General features: G+C 40.5%; 2 protein-coding genes across 2 annotated transcripts in view; one reads left to right on the forward strand and one right to left on the reverse strand.

The window, feature by feature from the left end:
- Window positions 1–272: 272 nt before the first annotated feature.
- On the forward strand, window positions 273–3491 carry LOC108258786 (uncharacterized). The gene is made up of 3 exons (XM_017457698.3): window positions 273–805; window positions 1783–1816; window positions 2298–3491. Exons 1-3 carry the CDS (start codon window positions 560–562, stop codon window positions 2711–2713), a joined length of 696 nt encoding a protein of 231 aa, XP_017313187.1. The 5' UTR covers window positions 273–559; the 3' UTR covers window positions 2714–3491.
- Window positions 3492–11377: 7886 nt separating this feature from the next.
- LOC108258817 (tumor necrosis factor ligand superfamily member 6) overlaps window positions 11378–17707 on the reverse strand; it is a 7910-nt gene continuing 1580 nt past the window's right edge. Inside the window, exons 2-6 of the mRNA XM_053676235.1 lie at window positions 16303–16338; window positions 16187–16214; window positions 15998–16081; window positions 12871–13087; window positions 11378–12602 (exon numbers count right to left, since the gene is read on the reverse strand). Of these exons, the coding sequence (XP_053532210.1) occupies window positions 12431–12602; window positions 12871–13087; window positions 15998–16081; window positions 16187–16214; window positions 16303–16338 (537 nt within the window). The 3' untranslated portion in view covers window positions 11378–12430. The remainder of the gene's footprint in view (window positions 12603–12870; window positions 13088–15997; window positions 16082–16186; window positions 16215–16302; window positions 16339–17707) is intronic.

Here is a 17707-nt window from a genome sequence, read left to right on the forward strand (position 1 = left end):
AATGTGTGTTTAGGGTTGCACCTCTTCCAGCAGTCTCCACTCTACACTGTGCACATAATCATTACTGACTTATTTAGATATTTTCCGGGTTAAATTTAATTATGACTTGGCCAGACTGAGGTGCAACGTAATGGCAGCACTGTCACTGAGCACGGAGAGAGAGAGAGAGAGAGAGAGAGAGAGAGAGAGAGAGAGAGAGAGAGAGAGAGAGAGAGGAAGGACGCGCTTACGAAACTGTGAAAGCCGCGGAAAGTCTGCAAGTTTTTTTCACGCTCGCGCGCTCTCTCTCTCTCGCGCGCTCTCGGCGTGGGTGAGCCGAGAACGAGGGGGCGGAGGAGGAGGGAAATCCGTCGCTCGTTTCCTCCTTTTCCAGACTCAACTGATATATAATCATGTTTTTAAGCCTCAGAGAACCCAAAAGAGCGCGAGACGCGAGACTGATCGCTTTCTTACATTTAAGAAAAAAAAGAAAGAAAGAAAACGCAAAGGATTTTACGCGCGCTTTGGTTTATACCAAACTTCTGGGACTAACAACAGCATCTCGATTTGGTTTATTACGATGTCATCTTCAGACGTGGAGAGCCTCCGGCCCGCCCCTCGGCAGCGCGGCAGCTGCATGGACACGTTCCTGCTCGTTTCCGTTGTCACCCTGTTCCTCATGGTGCTGTCCGGAGCCGCGCTCGGGTTCTGGCTCGTTAAAGGCCTGCGCGCGGAGATGGACGGGTTTCACACTGCGCCCGAGCCCATCAAGAGCGCTATGAACATGTCGCCTACCGGTCTGCCAAACGTCGGGCCGTCCTACAAGGTAAGTCGGGGACACGGCTTCCGTTTAGGGAATGGAATATTATTTACAAATTATTTAACATGTGTAGTACACCCTACACCCTACTATTTACTCCCTATTTCCTAATCCCTACACCCTAATCTCTACTCCTTACTCCCTACTCCTTACACTTTCCTCCCTACCCCTTACTCCCCAATCCCAACACCCTACTCCCTACTCCTTACACTTTACGCCCTACGCCTTACTCTCTACTCCTTAATCCCTACTATTTACTAACTACTACCTACCCTCTACTCCCTACTCCATGTTCACTACACCATGGAATTGAGAGTATCCCAGTGTTGCTCCCTCCACGTGTCACTACCTCTCAGATGTAAACAAAGTGGATGCTAAGCTCTCTTTATTAGTAATAACCCTGTTGTTTTCTTCTTTGTTTTCCCGACTTGGTCCGAGTCACTCGATGTTATCGAGGTGCTAACGTACACAAAATTAGTTTTCATAGTTAGAGTGATACTAGCGATATTAATTTGTAAAATAAACAATGAATTTTAAAAAGGCCAATGAGAAATTTGTTAGATTTCTCTCATGGTTCCACATGGGGTTGCGACCCCTCGACTGAGAACCCTGGCATCATGTCAGAAACCTAACATGAAGTAAATATTACTCATTAACTAAACCAGCTGTCAGTGTTAGCTACTGAACTGGAGTTCGGCCAGATATGCTGATGTTGTTGTTGTGTTAACATTTTTCCACACCTAGAAGCATATAAACATATTATCAACCGATAATCATCGCCTAATTGGTTGCACATGTAGGGTTTTGCGTAGATGATCCAGCTGATATTGCCTGATTTGACATGTTCTCAGTACTGAAACGTCAGGCGCGTGGGCAAGACGTCTGATACCATGCGCTGTGGTTGGAAAATGATGCCTTGCAGTCATTAAATGTTTAATTTATCTGATCATTAATGTCTTTCTGTTTCACTTTGTTTCTTTCAGATGGAGAATTTTGCCTACCTTAGAGCCACCTCCAGTAAGTGATCACATTTTTATCTCTTCCTGCCTTTCAGAACGTACCGTAATGGGGACAGAAATCATACCGCCATACTGCCGTCATACCCATGCACCTTCACGATACCTTGCAAAATATATATATATATATATATATATATATATATATATATATATATATATATATATATATATATATATATATATATAAATAACATTTTGAGTCGTGATGAATTAAAGCTTGTTAAAGATTGACCAATAATTTATCACAATTATTTAGCCAGTTCAGTAACAAAATACTGAATCATTTTAAAGAAACAGAAATATATATATGTTATTTTCACGCAGTACATATTTGGAAATATAAACAACCTCCATAACGATAGACTTTTCCTACCATGATAGCAAACCACGATCGTGTCCGTGTTGCCAATGCTTCATGTTATTTGTGTTGCCAATAGACACGCATATGCTAAGTGTCTCTCTAAATTTCTTTCCTGCAGGTGATGTGAAAAATGGCACTATGCAGTGGGAACCAATCGTGTACAGAAACACCACCACCCTGGGCTCACGCTACAGTTATTACTCAAAGCACGGAACACTGAGGACGGAGAAAGGTGGTACCTACTTCATGTACACCCAGCTGAACCTTACATGCACTTGGAAATGTGGTAGTGGATCCCTTAGAGTCACCTTTGAGGACAATCAAAGGAACGAGCACTTATCCTGCACACTTCACCTTCCCAATACAACTTCTATCCCTGTTGTGGAAAAGTGTTGGACCGTGATCCATCATCTTGAACCCGAAAGCCGACTGATTGCCAAGATGCACGCTACAGCGCCACCAAGAGGATGGAGTCTCGATCTTAACCACTCCGGATTTGGCATGTTCCTGGTGGATGGACCCAAGACCGAGTAGAAGATGGGACAGATATATTTAGCATCAAAAAGACACTGAGTTTGTGGATTACACATGAAAGTGTATGCTTCACACGGTGCTGACTCAACCCATGCTTGAATAGACCTCAAGGGACCTCATTTTTTGCACATTTAGTAAGGCGGTGACGTTAAACCACTGATGCTATATCACGATAGTGTGATACTGTAAATGTTTTCTTTGGAACTCTCATCTGATAAGCAGACCTATGGGATTTCCTTTACAGAAGACCTTCAAATTCACCCAATTATTTACATTTCTAACCCAACGATGTAAGAGTACTGATGATTTGAAGCTTCCTCGTTAATAGTATTATGCGTCCTGGATATTGTGGTATATTGTACAATCAACGCTGTTTACTCAGGAAGAACTTTTACAATGCACTATTTATATTTTGATACTATCATATAGTCTATTTATATACGGTTTGTACATATATATTTTTATTGTTCAGATATTTATGTTATTTGTTGTAAAACTGTTGTACCGTAAGACAGTGGGTCATTTTTTACTGTTACACAGTAGCTGAAGAGTAGACATCACTACAAACCGCAGCCACAATGGTGGCTAATGGCAGGTACGAAACTCTCAATCACAACTAACTTAGTGCCTTCAGATAGGAGCACAGGCGCCCTTTACGTGCCCTCATCACAACGTGGCGAAAAGTAATGTCTCTCTGACAGAGACCATCAATGTGATTGTTAATTTATATTCAGGAATGTAAAGCTAATATGTAGTCAATAAAAGAGACTTTACTGTTCATCTAAACCAGTGTCCCTTTGTCTACATACTGTACACCCTCTCATAAAGGGTCTCATCATGTGTGGATGTGTCCCAAACCATGCACCCTGTTCACTACCTAGGACAGACACATTCATTACCATAACAATGCTTTTTTCATTATCAGTCCACTATGGACATTTCAAAACATACACCGTATTCACTAAAGGTATGTGGACACCTGACCATCTCACCCATACCTGGTTCTTCACCAAACTGTTCCACAGAGTTGGAAGCACACAATTGTTTAGAACATCTCGGTACGCTGTAGCGTTACAGTTTCCCTTCACTGGAACTAAGAGACCCAAACCTGCTCCATCATGACGCAGTGCACAAGGCGAGCTCCATGAAGACACGGTGTGTGAAGGTTGGAAGAAGGTAGAAGAACTCGAGTGTCCTGCACAGAGCCCTGACCTCAACCCCACTGACTCATCACCTTTGGGATGAACTGGAACTGGAGTCTCCTCACATCAACATCAGCACCTGACCTCAACCCCACTAACGCTCTCGTAGCTGAATGATCACACATCCCCACAGCCACGCCCCAAAATCCCCATAGACACGCCCCAAAATCCCCATAGCCACGCCCCAAAATCTAGTGGAAAGCCTTCCCAGAAGAGTGGAGGAGGTTATTCTATCAGCGACGGGGGAATAAATCTGGACTGAGATGTTCAGCAAGCTCACATGGGTGTGATGGTCAGGGATGCGCATACTTTTGCCCATATAGTGGAGTTTAATGGTTCTAAATCCTCTAGGACCAACAACAACAACAGTAATAATAATAATAATAATAATAATAATAATAATAATAATATGAATAATAATAATAATTAACTCTTTTGTAAAGAGACACGGTTACAGTGTAAATTTTTTAGCTTGCTAATGAAGAATGACATCATTAGCGTTCTTTGTCAGTAGATGAGTTATTGCTCTAGTTTGCCTCCTAGTGGAATAACAGAAACTAGCTCCTTATTTTGAATCTTTCAGTTCATTTCAGTCCACAAACAAAACTGTAATGGAAAGTCATATGGTGGGCTAGATTACACCCACCAAAAAGCACACACTCTTCACCGAACACTGGACACCATGACATTTGAAAGTTTGTCAAAACGTCTGCAACACCCTCTAGTGGCTGACTGTAGTACAATGGAACAAGCGACGAAATCATTTTTCTGACAATTGCGTTCTGTTTATTTTAAAAGTTTCTTTCAAGTTAATATCATTCCCATGGTGAGTGGCAGGGTGGGGTTCATGAAGTGATCGACAGTGATTGACAGGTACGGGTCGAGTTAAATGACCTTAACTCTATGTTCACGCTAGCAAGCGACAATGCGAACATTCTTTTCCTACCACATGTACTTGCGCGACACACCGAGCCACAGGTTTAGCAACAGAGGGACAAAATAACATTCAAGCTTTCTCAACTGTGTGAAAATTACCGTAGCTATTACACGCTAAAGCAACTAAACCAAAAGACAGAAAACGTACAACTGTGGTTTCAACTTATCCTGTCTCGTATACGACCTCTGATTAAACGTATATAGAGACATTATGGAGAAAATAAAGCGTGTAAGGAGTCAGCATTGAGATCGTTGGTGCTTCTGGTGAGTGTATGTGGCTAGTACAGTTAGCTTGTTTTGCTATTCTAAGGTGAGAACCAAGCTAGTACGATGTTGAGAACGTAACATTTAAATCACACACATTATACACTGATTAGTGTGCTAATTAATTTGTGTTTCAGAAGTCATAGACACAGTAAATACTGTCTGTTGTCATCAGGACTTTTTTTTTTTTTAAAAAGGCTGAAAATGTCAATAAATGGGACAAACTACACTTGACGTGAACGACTGCCTACATTCAGCCACACAGACTTTCTCTCCACAACTCTACCCACTATACAGTACAGGCCATTTCAAAACCATCACCGATGGTTCATATTAAGCAGATGAATTTAACAATGTGATCTTTTCACTACACATTCGACTTGAGGCTATAAACATAAATATATAAATCCTGCTTTTTTGCTTCACAGCTCCGGTGTAAACACCAGACACCAGAATCTCTGAACTGCGTCTGGGTTAAAAGGTCTTAACCACAACGAAATATTCACCACCTCACCTTTAGATTAATTGTAGTCCTAAAGGCAGTATATTTATCCTGAAGTTGCTCTTACGTGGAGGATTTTTAGGTGCTGAGGTCAGGACGCGATGTTGTGTGTGGTAAGTGACGTGCACATGGACGGGATAAAAGCGACAGCGGTTTTGTAAGGTGTGATTTCCACATCACCATCCGCTGTCCTGAACTGGAAACCTGCGTTAATGAAAGCCGGAAGTTTCCAGCAACAAGGGGGAAATTTAGCTAACACACATACACACACACGCACACACTCTCTCTCACACACATTCACACATTCAGACACACTGCTACGCGTCACTTACTGTCAGCTCAGCTAACATGGTTTCAGTTCTGACCGCGTCTGCACAAAACAGGGGCATAATGTACACACACATACTCTTATTCTTATTCAGCATGTTACAAATGCTCTTTTTTGATATTTTAACATGCTTAAAGGAACACTAGGGAGCCAAAGATAAATAGAGAAAGACAGAGAGGGTTCTTTCTTTAGTTCTTCAGAAAATTTTCACAAGGCTTCATTCACCATGTCTCCTGAACTGAAACTTAATGTGTTTTAAAGGAGATGGTAGAACTTTACCTCCTTCACTGGAGCCAGAAGTGTCAAAGTGTGAAAAATTAGACAGAAGATGGACTGGAAAAAAAGAAAGGAGGAAAAAAAAAGAGAGAAAAGTCCCTCACACCTTGAAATGAAATCCAGAATCCAGTAACTGCAATTCGGTTTCAGTTTTTCTACGTAGTTTTTCATTCATTTGTTCGTCTTGGGTGATCATCCAGGTCAAGGTGGTGGTAGATCCGGACTCTATCCCGGGAACATTGGACAGTCCATTGCAGGGCTTAAATAGTTTCCTATTTAGAAAAAACACAGGTTTAGTTATGATTGGCTGTGTGGGTCGCTGATCCTAAATCTACAGAAAGATGATAGACGACAAAATGACTTTGTCTTCCTGTGAAGAGAGCGGTGCGGCGGTTCCTAGACGTGGCCCTACCTTTGTGCATCCGCTGAAAGTTGAACTGTTTTATGTGATGTGGCAGGAAGCAAACTGAAGGGATTTTCCACTCCTGCACTTTATTTCACTGATCCCAACTTATTACACTCAGTCAAGTGTGAAGAATCGAAGGACGGCATGTGTTCTGTAGACGGACTGCCTTCCATATATCCCTATATACAGTATATGATCAATGTGGAGCAAAATAAACAAATACATCAATAATGAAATAATACCTTCAATAAACACGAACAGAAACAGTACAGGAGTCGACTCCCACTTTGCAAAGATTTTGACCACCCCTGATATGATGCCCACAGTTTTGGGAAACGGAAGAAGGTTTCTTCAGAAGAACCATGTCTGCTCTCTGAGACATACAGCAGAGATGTTGCAGGGATGATGTAAAGGATCTCAGACGTACAAAATCTGTGTTAATGGCCACAGTCTGATGATTTGTCTCCATCTGACTTCCTCTTCTGAATCATCAAAGGTCCATCACTGCATGACTGAAGAGATCTCTCAGGATTAAGCATTTCTCCACCAACCAAATGCTCCATGAAGCTCCTATCTGGTGGTCTGTTTCCACTCCATCACTGTAAACAATGCCTGAGTCAACAGATCATTTGATCAAAATCCACTTACAGCTGAACTCAGAGCTGAGAAGCTGAGAGTTTATACCTTTGATGATGATGATGATGATGATGATGATGATGATGAAAGATTTATTAAGCGAACACACCACCATCCAGGATGTATTCCTGCCTCAGGCTCAGTGTTCCCTCAATAGGCCCCAGACCAAGATAAAGTGCTTACTAAAGATGAAGGGTACATCTACGTTATCTTCAACTTTTCCAGTGCTTTGTTTAAGCGATCTATAGTGTTGACCTATGACTTCAGTCATGTACTGATTATGATTACTTTTATAACTCTAAATACTCCCAAAAAACACAGGGTAATCCAGAGTCCAGAGTAACTGGGTACAGGACAAAACTGATCAGAAACAATTTAGGCCTTACATTGTGTTGACCTCTCATAGGAGCCTCTCATAGGAGCAGGTCAGGGACCTAGTACACTGAAGATCCAGTGAGGTTGGACTCCAGTGAATCAGGGGATTTGTATACTGGCATGTTCGCACACTGTCAGGATTTTGAACGGGGATGCTGGCAGCCCAGGGAATTCACACATCGGCATATCAATGAAGTGACACACTGCCAGAATGCTCTGCCGTTGAGTTACTGTAGTGAAATGTGCTGTCGTACACGTCGTTCAATTCTTCCACGGTGATACAAGAGTCAAACCCTTTAACATCAATTTGGTGCAGATGTTCATAAAGAAACTGTGCTTTCAGCATTAATGAATTAACCCAGGTTTCTCCTGGAGGAGAGCTGAGACCCCTAGTTTTTGGTGGACCAGGGTTGAGTACATCTGTGAAAAATGGACATGACTAAAGAAAAGATTTTGGTTCGTGTCAAACAAAGTAGGTGTAAAAGCAGCAGGAAATGCAGCAGATGCGAGACAAACAGGGCTAGGGCTGTAATTCAGACCACCATTGTCAAGTCCAAGACCAGGACTAGCTGAGATCAAGACTGAGTCTTGAGGGAGTCGAGGCCAAGTCAAGATTGAGATCAAATGAAAGTGAGACTGAGTCAAGATTGTGAACAAAAAACATCATATCCACTAATGATTCGGCTGTTTTCTTGAAGAAGGAATTACGTCTAGTCAACCTTCGTGCATGTGAAAAGAAAGAGAAACATGAAGATTATTTTTTACAAACTCGTGGTGGAGATCATATTTACAGAAGCAAGACCAAGGCCAAGACAAGTCCAAATACAAATGCTAACAATTCAAAGTCAATATACAAACTGTCTCATGACCAGACTCAAGATCTAAAGCTGATAGCTAATGAATATTGGGTCAAACCGGTCGGGAAGCGAAGGAATAGATCGAGCAATAAACACCCGGTTGCTGCTCTGCCATCAGCATAAGCGAACACCACTGAGCAGATATTATTTGGGTGCAATCATATCTAAAGCCTATAGTAAAGGTGTATATAGTACACAGTAAAAGATCTACCGAGAGATGTGAGTGGGTGGTTTCTTGTCAAAAGTTATTGGTTTTTTTTTCCCCCCTGTGATACTCATTTCTCTCTCTCTCGCTTTCGGAAGACAAAAAATAAAAAAGCATCTCAGTTGTTTATTTGTGGCTGCGCTCTGGAAACTTCAGCCGAGACTGCAGAAAACCGCTGAGTCAGCATTGCACAATCCGAACCCATCCTACCCCCCCTTCTTTCCCCTGCATCCTCTCTCTCTCTTTCTCTTTTTTTCTCTCACCACTTCCTCTCTCAGACGTTTTGATCTCTCTCTCTCCCATGTGCTATCTATCCTGCTCTCTCTCTCTCTCTCTCTCTCTCTTTCTCAGCGTCTCTGCACATTGTGTGTAGGTTGAGGTTGCGAAAGTGTGAAAGCACAGATGGAAGACAAAGATAACCTGTTTGCAAGGCTGCTTCATTCTTTTGACACCACTGTACAACATCCTAATTATTTTTGGGGTGTAATTTACTTATCATTCCTGATTCATACATTTTAATGGTTCAACCTTGCACAGAGTGATAACTCATTTATTTATTTTTTCCCTTCACGGTGTCGATGTTGACGTTTGATTGAGATGCACCGTCATCATTATCATCCCTTCTACTACTTTTGCAGCTTCTGTTTTTCAGACTGAGGGTAGTGTTTATAGTAATAAACGGATCATATCTGATTCCTGTTACTTCTACAGTGCTTAGCAACACAGGTTGCAGGGTGAGAAATTACCAACATATAACCCCCTAGTATTTGTACAATTTATGGAAACGGTTGGTAGCTCAGATCTTGGTAGCTATTTGTTCATAGCATCCACCACAGAACAGTTACCGAGATCTCAGCATTACCCATAAAGTCTGGGCAGATTTCCATGGCAGGGTCAAGTTCAATTAAACTTTCCTCGTGCTATACTCGTAGTGAGACACTTATTCATATAGTACCGAACAGCTCATTCTACATAACTAGCGATGTCTTCTTTCCTCTCAATGACTAGTACTTACATAACACCTTATTAACATCAAGACCACACAATCAGGAGTTGCCCAAACTTCTGTGCTTGGAAACATGTCTTTCCTCACACGTTGGTCTCAAGGTTTCTCCTTTCGCCGTCACGGTTTGTTCCTCACCATCATTACCTTCGGCTTGCTAATCAGACATCTGTTTTATAATGACGCCTATATAGCTGCTTTGTGAAAATAACTGCTGTTAATAGTGTTGTGTAAATAACTTTGTTATTCTATTCAATTTTATTTGTATAGAGCTTTTTACAGTGGACATTGTCTCAAAGCAGCTTTACAGAAACATAAACATGGTATACAGATCAAATGAGAAATGTGGCACTACAATCGAAACTGTATAAATCGGAATATTTATGCCCTTATTTGCATTTGTAAGTGAGCAATACCGAGGCACCGTGCAGCATATTGGTGCCACCATCCATTTCAACGTCAGATTCAACTTTCCAAAACACTGCATGCGTTAGAAAGAGCAAAAGGAGCACTGTAGGATCTGATCCACGTATGTAACAGCCAGAAGATTTCCATTTACAGCTGTAAAATAGAAATAAAACAGGAAAATGGCTCTGTATTTCATTTTTGCACTTTCTTTTCAAAAATAAAAACATGAGATGAAGTTTTGATTATGGATCTAGAGCCGGTCAAAATGATGTGAAACAAAAGTTTGTCCAATGTCTGTAGAAATGGGTCTAACCTTTCAGGGAAAGGAACCTGACGAATGATGACCGCAGTTCGATCGATCTACTTGTTGGAATATTTTTGCATGCGTACATGATTTATGCATGTAGGTGTAGAAGTGCTCTTCACACATTCAGCTGCATTAAACACATCGGTCTGATCCTCAGGAAGTGTTAACACTTCCTTTTATTGTAAAATTATTGTAAAAAAAAAAAAAAAAAAAATTTTTTTAATCCAGACATCTAACGTACCAAAAAGTACATACTGTTACTGGTCCTTCAGAAAGTCTCCCATTTTTCATTTCCCCAATATCATCGTAAATTGTTTAGTCATTACATACTCAGACCCGATCGCCTCCACTTCAGACGATAAGCCGAAATGAAAGTGCCTGAGAACAGCTTTTTAAGCATGACTGTGGCTTTATGAAATGTAGAAGAAAATTTCTGTGAAACTGGATTAAATACAGTTACTAGGCTTTAGTCGTTGAGGCATTAGGTTATTATATACGTCTATCCTGCTTGTGCAAAATAGGATTTAAATTTGACAGCATGAGCAAGGCTGGAATTTCAGCTCACGGTTTTTCATTAGCAGCACAGAAACCATTAGACATTTCAGTAATAAATCAGTTTTTGTTGTTGTTTCTCAGCAAGAATGTAATCTTTAGTAGCTAATTTGCATTGTTAACTGGCTAGCTACAAGGGTTCAAGCAATTATGTTAATCTTCCACATCTCAATAACTTACTTACATAACTAACGACATGACATTCATGTAACATTGCTGATGTAAAATAATAATAATAATAATAACCTGTGTAAACCTGCTTAATTCTACACAAAATAGTTTGAAATGTTGAAGGGGAGGAGGAAGGTAAATACTAACAGCTAATATTTGCAACTGGCCAACAACTTCTGAAAGGTTCTGAATTGAGAGCTTCTCAGTTCAGTTCTGAATCAGTCATGAACACCAAGCAAATATATTCGTTTTATTTAATTATTCTTTTTTTTTTTCTTTTTACAACACATACAAATACGAGATTGTTACAACAATAACAGTGATGACAATAATAATAATAATAATAATAATAATAATAATAATAATAATAATAATAAAATCAATAGCATTACATGTCATAGAAAACTCAGAGAGGAAAAAAATATTTAAAAAGATTAAAATTCCCCTGAGAAATACAGCATACACTATAAGTGAATAAATAACTACTGGCCTCCTCTACCACATCCATCAATGTGAACAGACCACCTGATAGGAGCTTCATGGAGCAGATATGATATGGTTTGGTTGGTGGTTTATTCTCAGTACAGCATGTACACTAACATGAGCAGTGTGTTGTTGGTGCTGTTATGAGACGATGAGCTACAGGAGTGTTCTTAGAGGTAGTCTTCGCAGGACCAAAGGTCCAGGGTGTGGAGCTGGACCTGATCTGACTCGTCCTATAACCCTAAACCCAACTCCCTCAGATGCTCTACACACTTGTCTCCATTCTGGTTAAACTCTGTTCAGGCAGGAAAGGTCTGATCAGCATATTGTAGATTGGATAATTATATAAATAACGAGTATAAAATCTTAACCAGCATTTACACGCTGTAGATCAATTTATACAGAAGACCTATCGTTTTCTACATCTACAGCGTTTTGTTTAGCAGCTCGTATCTCAATCAGTTACAGAGTCGAGTCCCGATCTGCACTAGAGTTCACCTAGATAAGATATCTAAGATGTTTTGGTCCCCACTCGAGTCTGATCGCGATGTTCACGCCAGATTACACGGACCTCACTGTGTAAAACATATCATAATGTGATTCCAGGGATGCTGCGGCTCCGCTTAAATAAATACTACCATCAAATTCATCAAAGTCATCAAATACTGAAATGTTAAATATAATAGAAAGAAATATTCTAAATTAATTTAGGAGGGAAAAAAAAAACTGAAGTATGTGTACTTCATGAAAGTCTGCATGAAGTGTGTACTCGCATGATGGATTATTAATGTATACGTGTTTATATGCTAGATCATGAAACCACCAAAGAAGTTTTCACTCGGTGTTCCTGTCAATTTGCTATGATTACTGACTGAAACGTACACCTCATCCTTCTTATACAGCTTCAAAACTCCACCCACGTAGCTGCTAAACTGGGTCCCCTTCTCCTGAGTCTTTGTCGGCTCCACACAGTTGCACCTGCACACAAACATAAAACATCACAACCACAGTGCAACCACAGGATCATCCTAACCTACTTTATTTTTTTGAAAGTGTTCAAAAACAGGAAGGGACCTGAAGGAACATAGGGGTTCTTGTTCTAATTCATTTTTCCGCTATAGCATTACCTCAAACATCTCAGCATGACATTCGTGCCTGTTTTGTTTACAGTTAGGTAGTGATGCTACATATGGCAGAGGTGTTTACAGTTAGGTAGGTGTGTGCGTGCATGTGAATGTGTGTATACCTCATGTCCGTCATGAAGCTGATGGGTTGGTAGCTGTAACGTGAGGACTTCAGTTTGACCTCATGTTTGAAAATGCTGCAGGTTTTGAAGGACACCTTGGAGAATATGTAGTAGTAGCCATCTTTAGGGATGATCAGATTGCCGTTGCTGTAATTAAAATTGTGCATAAGTGTAGGAAAGCCTTGGAAGTTCCACTGCATCACGCCTGACTTCACGGCTGCAACAGACAAAACACGTGTGTTGACTTCTGAATATAGTGATTTTATGGTTAATTCTGTTTTCTCAGTGACAGCCATTTTACCAATCACAGTACACTTAAAAAATTTATTAATTTTTCAAAGTAGTGTGCAATGTTTAGTGCTCCGTACTGCCTGCGAGGTGAACTGCAATGAAAAAGCAACTGACTCCACCCTGTCTGTTTAATCTACGACCCTGTTTAAACTAGTGCATTTTCGTTTTATAACGCATAACTGTTGCTATGGTTACGCATGTCGTCTACACTACTCCGGCGTTTCCGACCCTCGAAAAAGGCCTCGGTTTAGTTTGAAAAATCCAGGCTCGTGTTTCAATGTAAACAGACCAAAACAAAGACTTTTGAAAATGAAGGCGTGGCTTTGCCCACATTCGCCCCCTGGATTGACTCTTCTGGATCATCAGGTGTCCTTCCCTGATTCGTCAAGCCCCTACCACATGACCGTTACACTACCTCGATCGTATACGCAACAACACGGAGACTGAACCGCAAGGTTTTCTAGCTTTGTTGTCATTCTTAGCAGCCATTGTGCAGTTAAATTCTGTATTTTATAATACTGCAGCTGCTGCATGCACAAGAGGCGAGCTACGAAGAGAAATTAGAGAAATTGGAGAAATTGCCAACAAATCTCATTTTGAACGGCGTAAGCCCTACATGGAACACTGGTTTTGACTAGCAACCAACTTCCTGTTTACACTTGTACGCGCATGCCCAGTGTGCATGAATGGTCACGTGACGTGTGTTTCCGGTCATGTAGTGTGGACGGAGATTATTTTCATTTTAAAACCAAAACGCACTAGTGTAAACAGGGCCTACGTCTCTTAGTGAGCTACGCCATACTCCCTCTGAAGATTTATAATCTCGATATCTGGAAGAGCATGGGCTCCATTTAGAGTCAGGTTCTTCTCAAGGTTTCTTCTTCGTAGAACTTTCTGCAGCTAAATAAAGTTCATTATGCCATATCTAGACTAGGAATTTAGCGATCGTGTTAGACAGCAATCTCAGGTGTTTTGTTTTTTTTAAACCCAAAAAGCATATTAGCAATGTTTGTAAAACAGCCTATTATCACCTTTGTAACATTTCTAAAGTAGGTGATAGTCTCTTCCCCAAAGATAGTGAGAAACTGGTACATGTATTCGTTACATTTAGACTCGACCACTGCAACAGCATTTTCGTGGCTTACCGAAGAGCTCCATTACTTACAAAGAGTTCAGGATGCAGCTGCAAGAATGCTGACATGTACATATACTGAAGAATCAGATCACTCAGCACTTAAATCACTTCACTGGCTACCTGTGTCTCACAGAGTCCTGTTATTCATTTAAAAAAGCCTTCATAGTGGTGCTCCTACATACCTGTGTAAAATGATCACTAAATAAATAAATAAATAAATAAATAAATAAATAAACTCCTGCTAGATCACTTCTCTATTACATAGACATATACATTTATTCAACAGAAATATCAATAGATGTGATATTTTTCTGTGGAAAAGTAAGTACACCCTTGGCCTCAGAAGCTAGTATTCTACCACCCTTTAGCATAAATAACATTTTGTAGGCATTTTGTATAATTGTGCACCAGGCTTGCTGGAGTTTTTGACCACTCCTCCATGCAATATTCTTTCAGCTGCAAGATATTTGAGGGTTTTCTGCATGTTCTGCCGGTTTCAGATCCCCCAAAAAGATTTCAATGGGATTCAAATCCAGGCTTTGACTCGACCATTCCATAACCCTCCATTTCTTCTTTTTGAGCCGTTCCTTCATGGATTTGCTCGTGTGTTTAGGATCATTATCCTGTTGAAAGGTCCACTTTCAGTACAACTCAAACTTTCAGACAGATGTCTTCACATTATCTTCAAGCAGTCTTTGATATGATGCAGAATTGATAGTCGAATCAATGAATGCAAGCTGTCCAGTCCTTGAGGCAGTGAAGCAACCCCAAACCATAACATTTCCACCACCGTGCTTCACAGTTGCTATGAGGCACTTCTCCTGAAAAGCTGTCTTTGGCCTGTGGTAAACATGTCTGCTGTTACTGTGGCCAAACAACTCTATCTTTGATTCGTCTGTCCAGAGCACATTATTCCAAAAGTCCTGGTCTTTGCCTGTATGCTCATTGACAACTGTGGTCTTGCGAAGGATTTTTCCTGACACGCCTCCCACGCAGGTCAAATCTGTGCAATCTCTTTCTGATTGTAGAAGCATGCACGTAGACACACACAGTTGCAAGACTTACTGCAGATCCCGTGATGAAATTTTGTGGTTCTTGGAGGCTTCTTTTTGCATCAGACGGTCTGATCTTGGGCTGAATTTGCTGGAACGGCCGGTCCTGGACTAATTAGCAGTTGTTTGAAATCTGCACCATTTGTAGATGATTTTCCTTACAGTGGAACGATGTATTTCAATAATTTGGAGATCTTTTTAAATCCCTTGCTAGACTCATAGGCATCCACAACCTTTTTTCTGAAGGCCTTTAGATCTTGGCATGATGACACCACACAGCTCAATAACAAAGGGAACGCTAGACACTAGATATGAGAGAGATATAAATAAGACCGGTTCCACCTGCACTCCCTAAGCAGGTTCTAAACACTGGAACCCGATCTTTAACACTGATTCTAATTTGAAGGTGTGAGAAATGTAGGGGTGTACTTACTTTTTCCATGTGACTGATCTTGATTCATTTACACATAAATTTTTTAAGTATACCAAAAGTATGTGGACACCTGAATATCACATCTATATATGCTTGTTGAATGTTTCATTTCAAAACCATGGGCATAGTTTTTCTGAGAGCATGTGTGTGTGTATGTGTGTGTGTGAATGTGTGTGTGTGTGTGTGTGTGTGTGGTGGTAGCGTGCTGGCTCTCACAATGGTTATAATGCAGAAATGCTGCTGGTTTGGTGTCGCTGTCAGTCTTCTGGGTTGGCAGTGGTGGTAAGATTTCATTAGAATCTGTGGTAAAACATAGCACGTAGCAAACCACACAGTTTATCACTCAGTTTATGAAACACAAATCCATCCGGTAATGTAAGTGTTTGTGCGCGTGTGTGTACATACAGGCATCGCCCCTGGTGTTGTTTTCTCCCTGAAAATTAAGCAGTATGATTCTTAGTGTACATCAAAACACAAATATTCACTATAAAAACTATAAGATATACTTAAGTCATACTCACAATCTGCTTGAAATGCTGAGCAGCCTCTGGAGGTATCTGCATTAGAAAGTATCTGTATTATAACCAAGTCATAGGATTTATAAGGTCCTCGTAATCTTTATCAGACTCGTGGAGAGGGCTGGTCCCCACCAAGATATAAAAACATATATTCCTATATAGTGAAACATTACGTATAGGTATTACACAGTTGAACACAGTTACAGGTAATAACAGAAGCTAACACTGTAATCTAAGTGTAATATACTCTAAGACAAAAGTATAACCTCCATCCATCCATTTTCTGTACCTACACAGGGTCGCAGGGAGCCCAGGGGACTCTGGTCACAGGGCAGGGCAATTTAGGGACGCCAGTCAATGCAATGCATGTCTTTGGACTGGGGAGGAAATCAGAGTACCTGGAGGAAACCCCCGAAGCATAGGCAGAACGTGCAAGTGTGCTAACCACTAACCCACCGGGTACTCCCCCGTCCCCAAAGTATAACCTAAAAATGATAAAGGTAGGAGCTATAATCTAGCCTAAAATATAAATATAACCTGTACATAAGATCAAATCTAATATATGAATGCATATATATGTAACATTTAGGCATTACCTAAACCTAGTGTAGATAAAATATCAGTACTGTATATCCTGATACACACCGAGGTCACCTAAGGTATTTGCCTGAGCACAGAATAACTTGGAGTCAAGGACTACAATAGCTAGCATTTAAAGTTAGAATAGATGACTGTGTCTAAAAATAAACGTCAAACAGACACTAGCTGGCTAGTAATAACTGTATCAGGCACATTGACGAGCATTTTATGGGCAATTTTAAGGTGGATTTTGTCAAAATAAAATGCACTGTTAGTCTGTAGCTACAGCCTTTATTTCTTTCTCTTCTAAAAAGCACGTAATCAAGATGGACGTCTGTTTGGACTGGAACAGTGTATCAAGTAAAACAACACACACAAGCTGCTTTTCTGAGGAATGTGGCTGTCTGCATTACGCTTGGGATCTGTTGTTAATTTAGTTACAGTAAATAAATGTGTGAATGTAAAGTTTTATATTTAATCAAAAAAACGAATTTCCTTATAATGAGCTGCTGGTGTAAACAGCATCTAGACTCAGTCACTTGTCTTGAGACTTTTCCACCATACTAACCCTCACCCTAACCCTAACCATAACCTTAACCCTCACCCCCACCCCCATAGCAGCAGCTGTTCCAGTCCAATAAGTGACACTGAGGGTGTTACAGGACCTAAAGAATTTGAAGAAGAATTTTCCTGGACAACAGGGAAGAAAACATTGACATTGGAGATCTGGATGAAAAATAAAACCACACAGTAACCACATAGTTACTTGTGTGATATGAATCATGTGTGAATACAGTAGATCTATTGTGGGTCAATGTAGCTCATGGTG

The sequence above is a fragment of the Ictalurus punctatus genome, chromosome 26 (assembly GCF_001660625.3).
Source record: "Ictalurus punctatus breed USDA103 chromosome 26, Coco_2.0, whole genome shotgun sequence".
Classification (NCBI taxonomy): Eukaryota; Metazoa; Chordata; class Actinopteri; order Siluriformes; family Ictaluridae; genus Ictalurus; species Ictalurus punctatus.

Excerpts from the sequence above, each read along its gene's own strand:
- LOC108258786 (XM_017457698.3), top strand. The coding sequence starts at position 560 with ATGTCATCTTCAGACGTGGAGAGCCTCCGGCCCGCCCCTCGGCAGCGC. Across the intron at positions 806-1,782 it reads ACGTCGGGCCGTCCTACAAG|ATGGAGAATTTTGCCTACCT; the intron begins GTAAGTCGGGGA and ends TGTTTCTTTCAG. Across the intron at positions 1,817-2,297 it reads CTACCTTAGAGCCACCTCCA|GTGATGTGAAAAATGGCACT; the intron begins GTAAGTGATCAC and ends TCTTTCCTGCAG.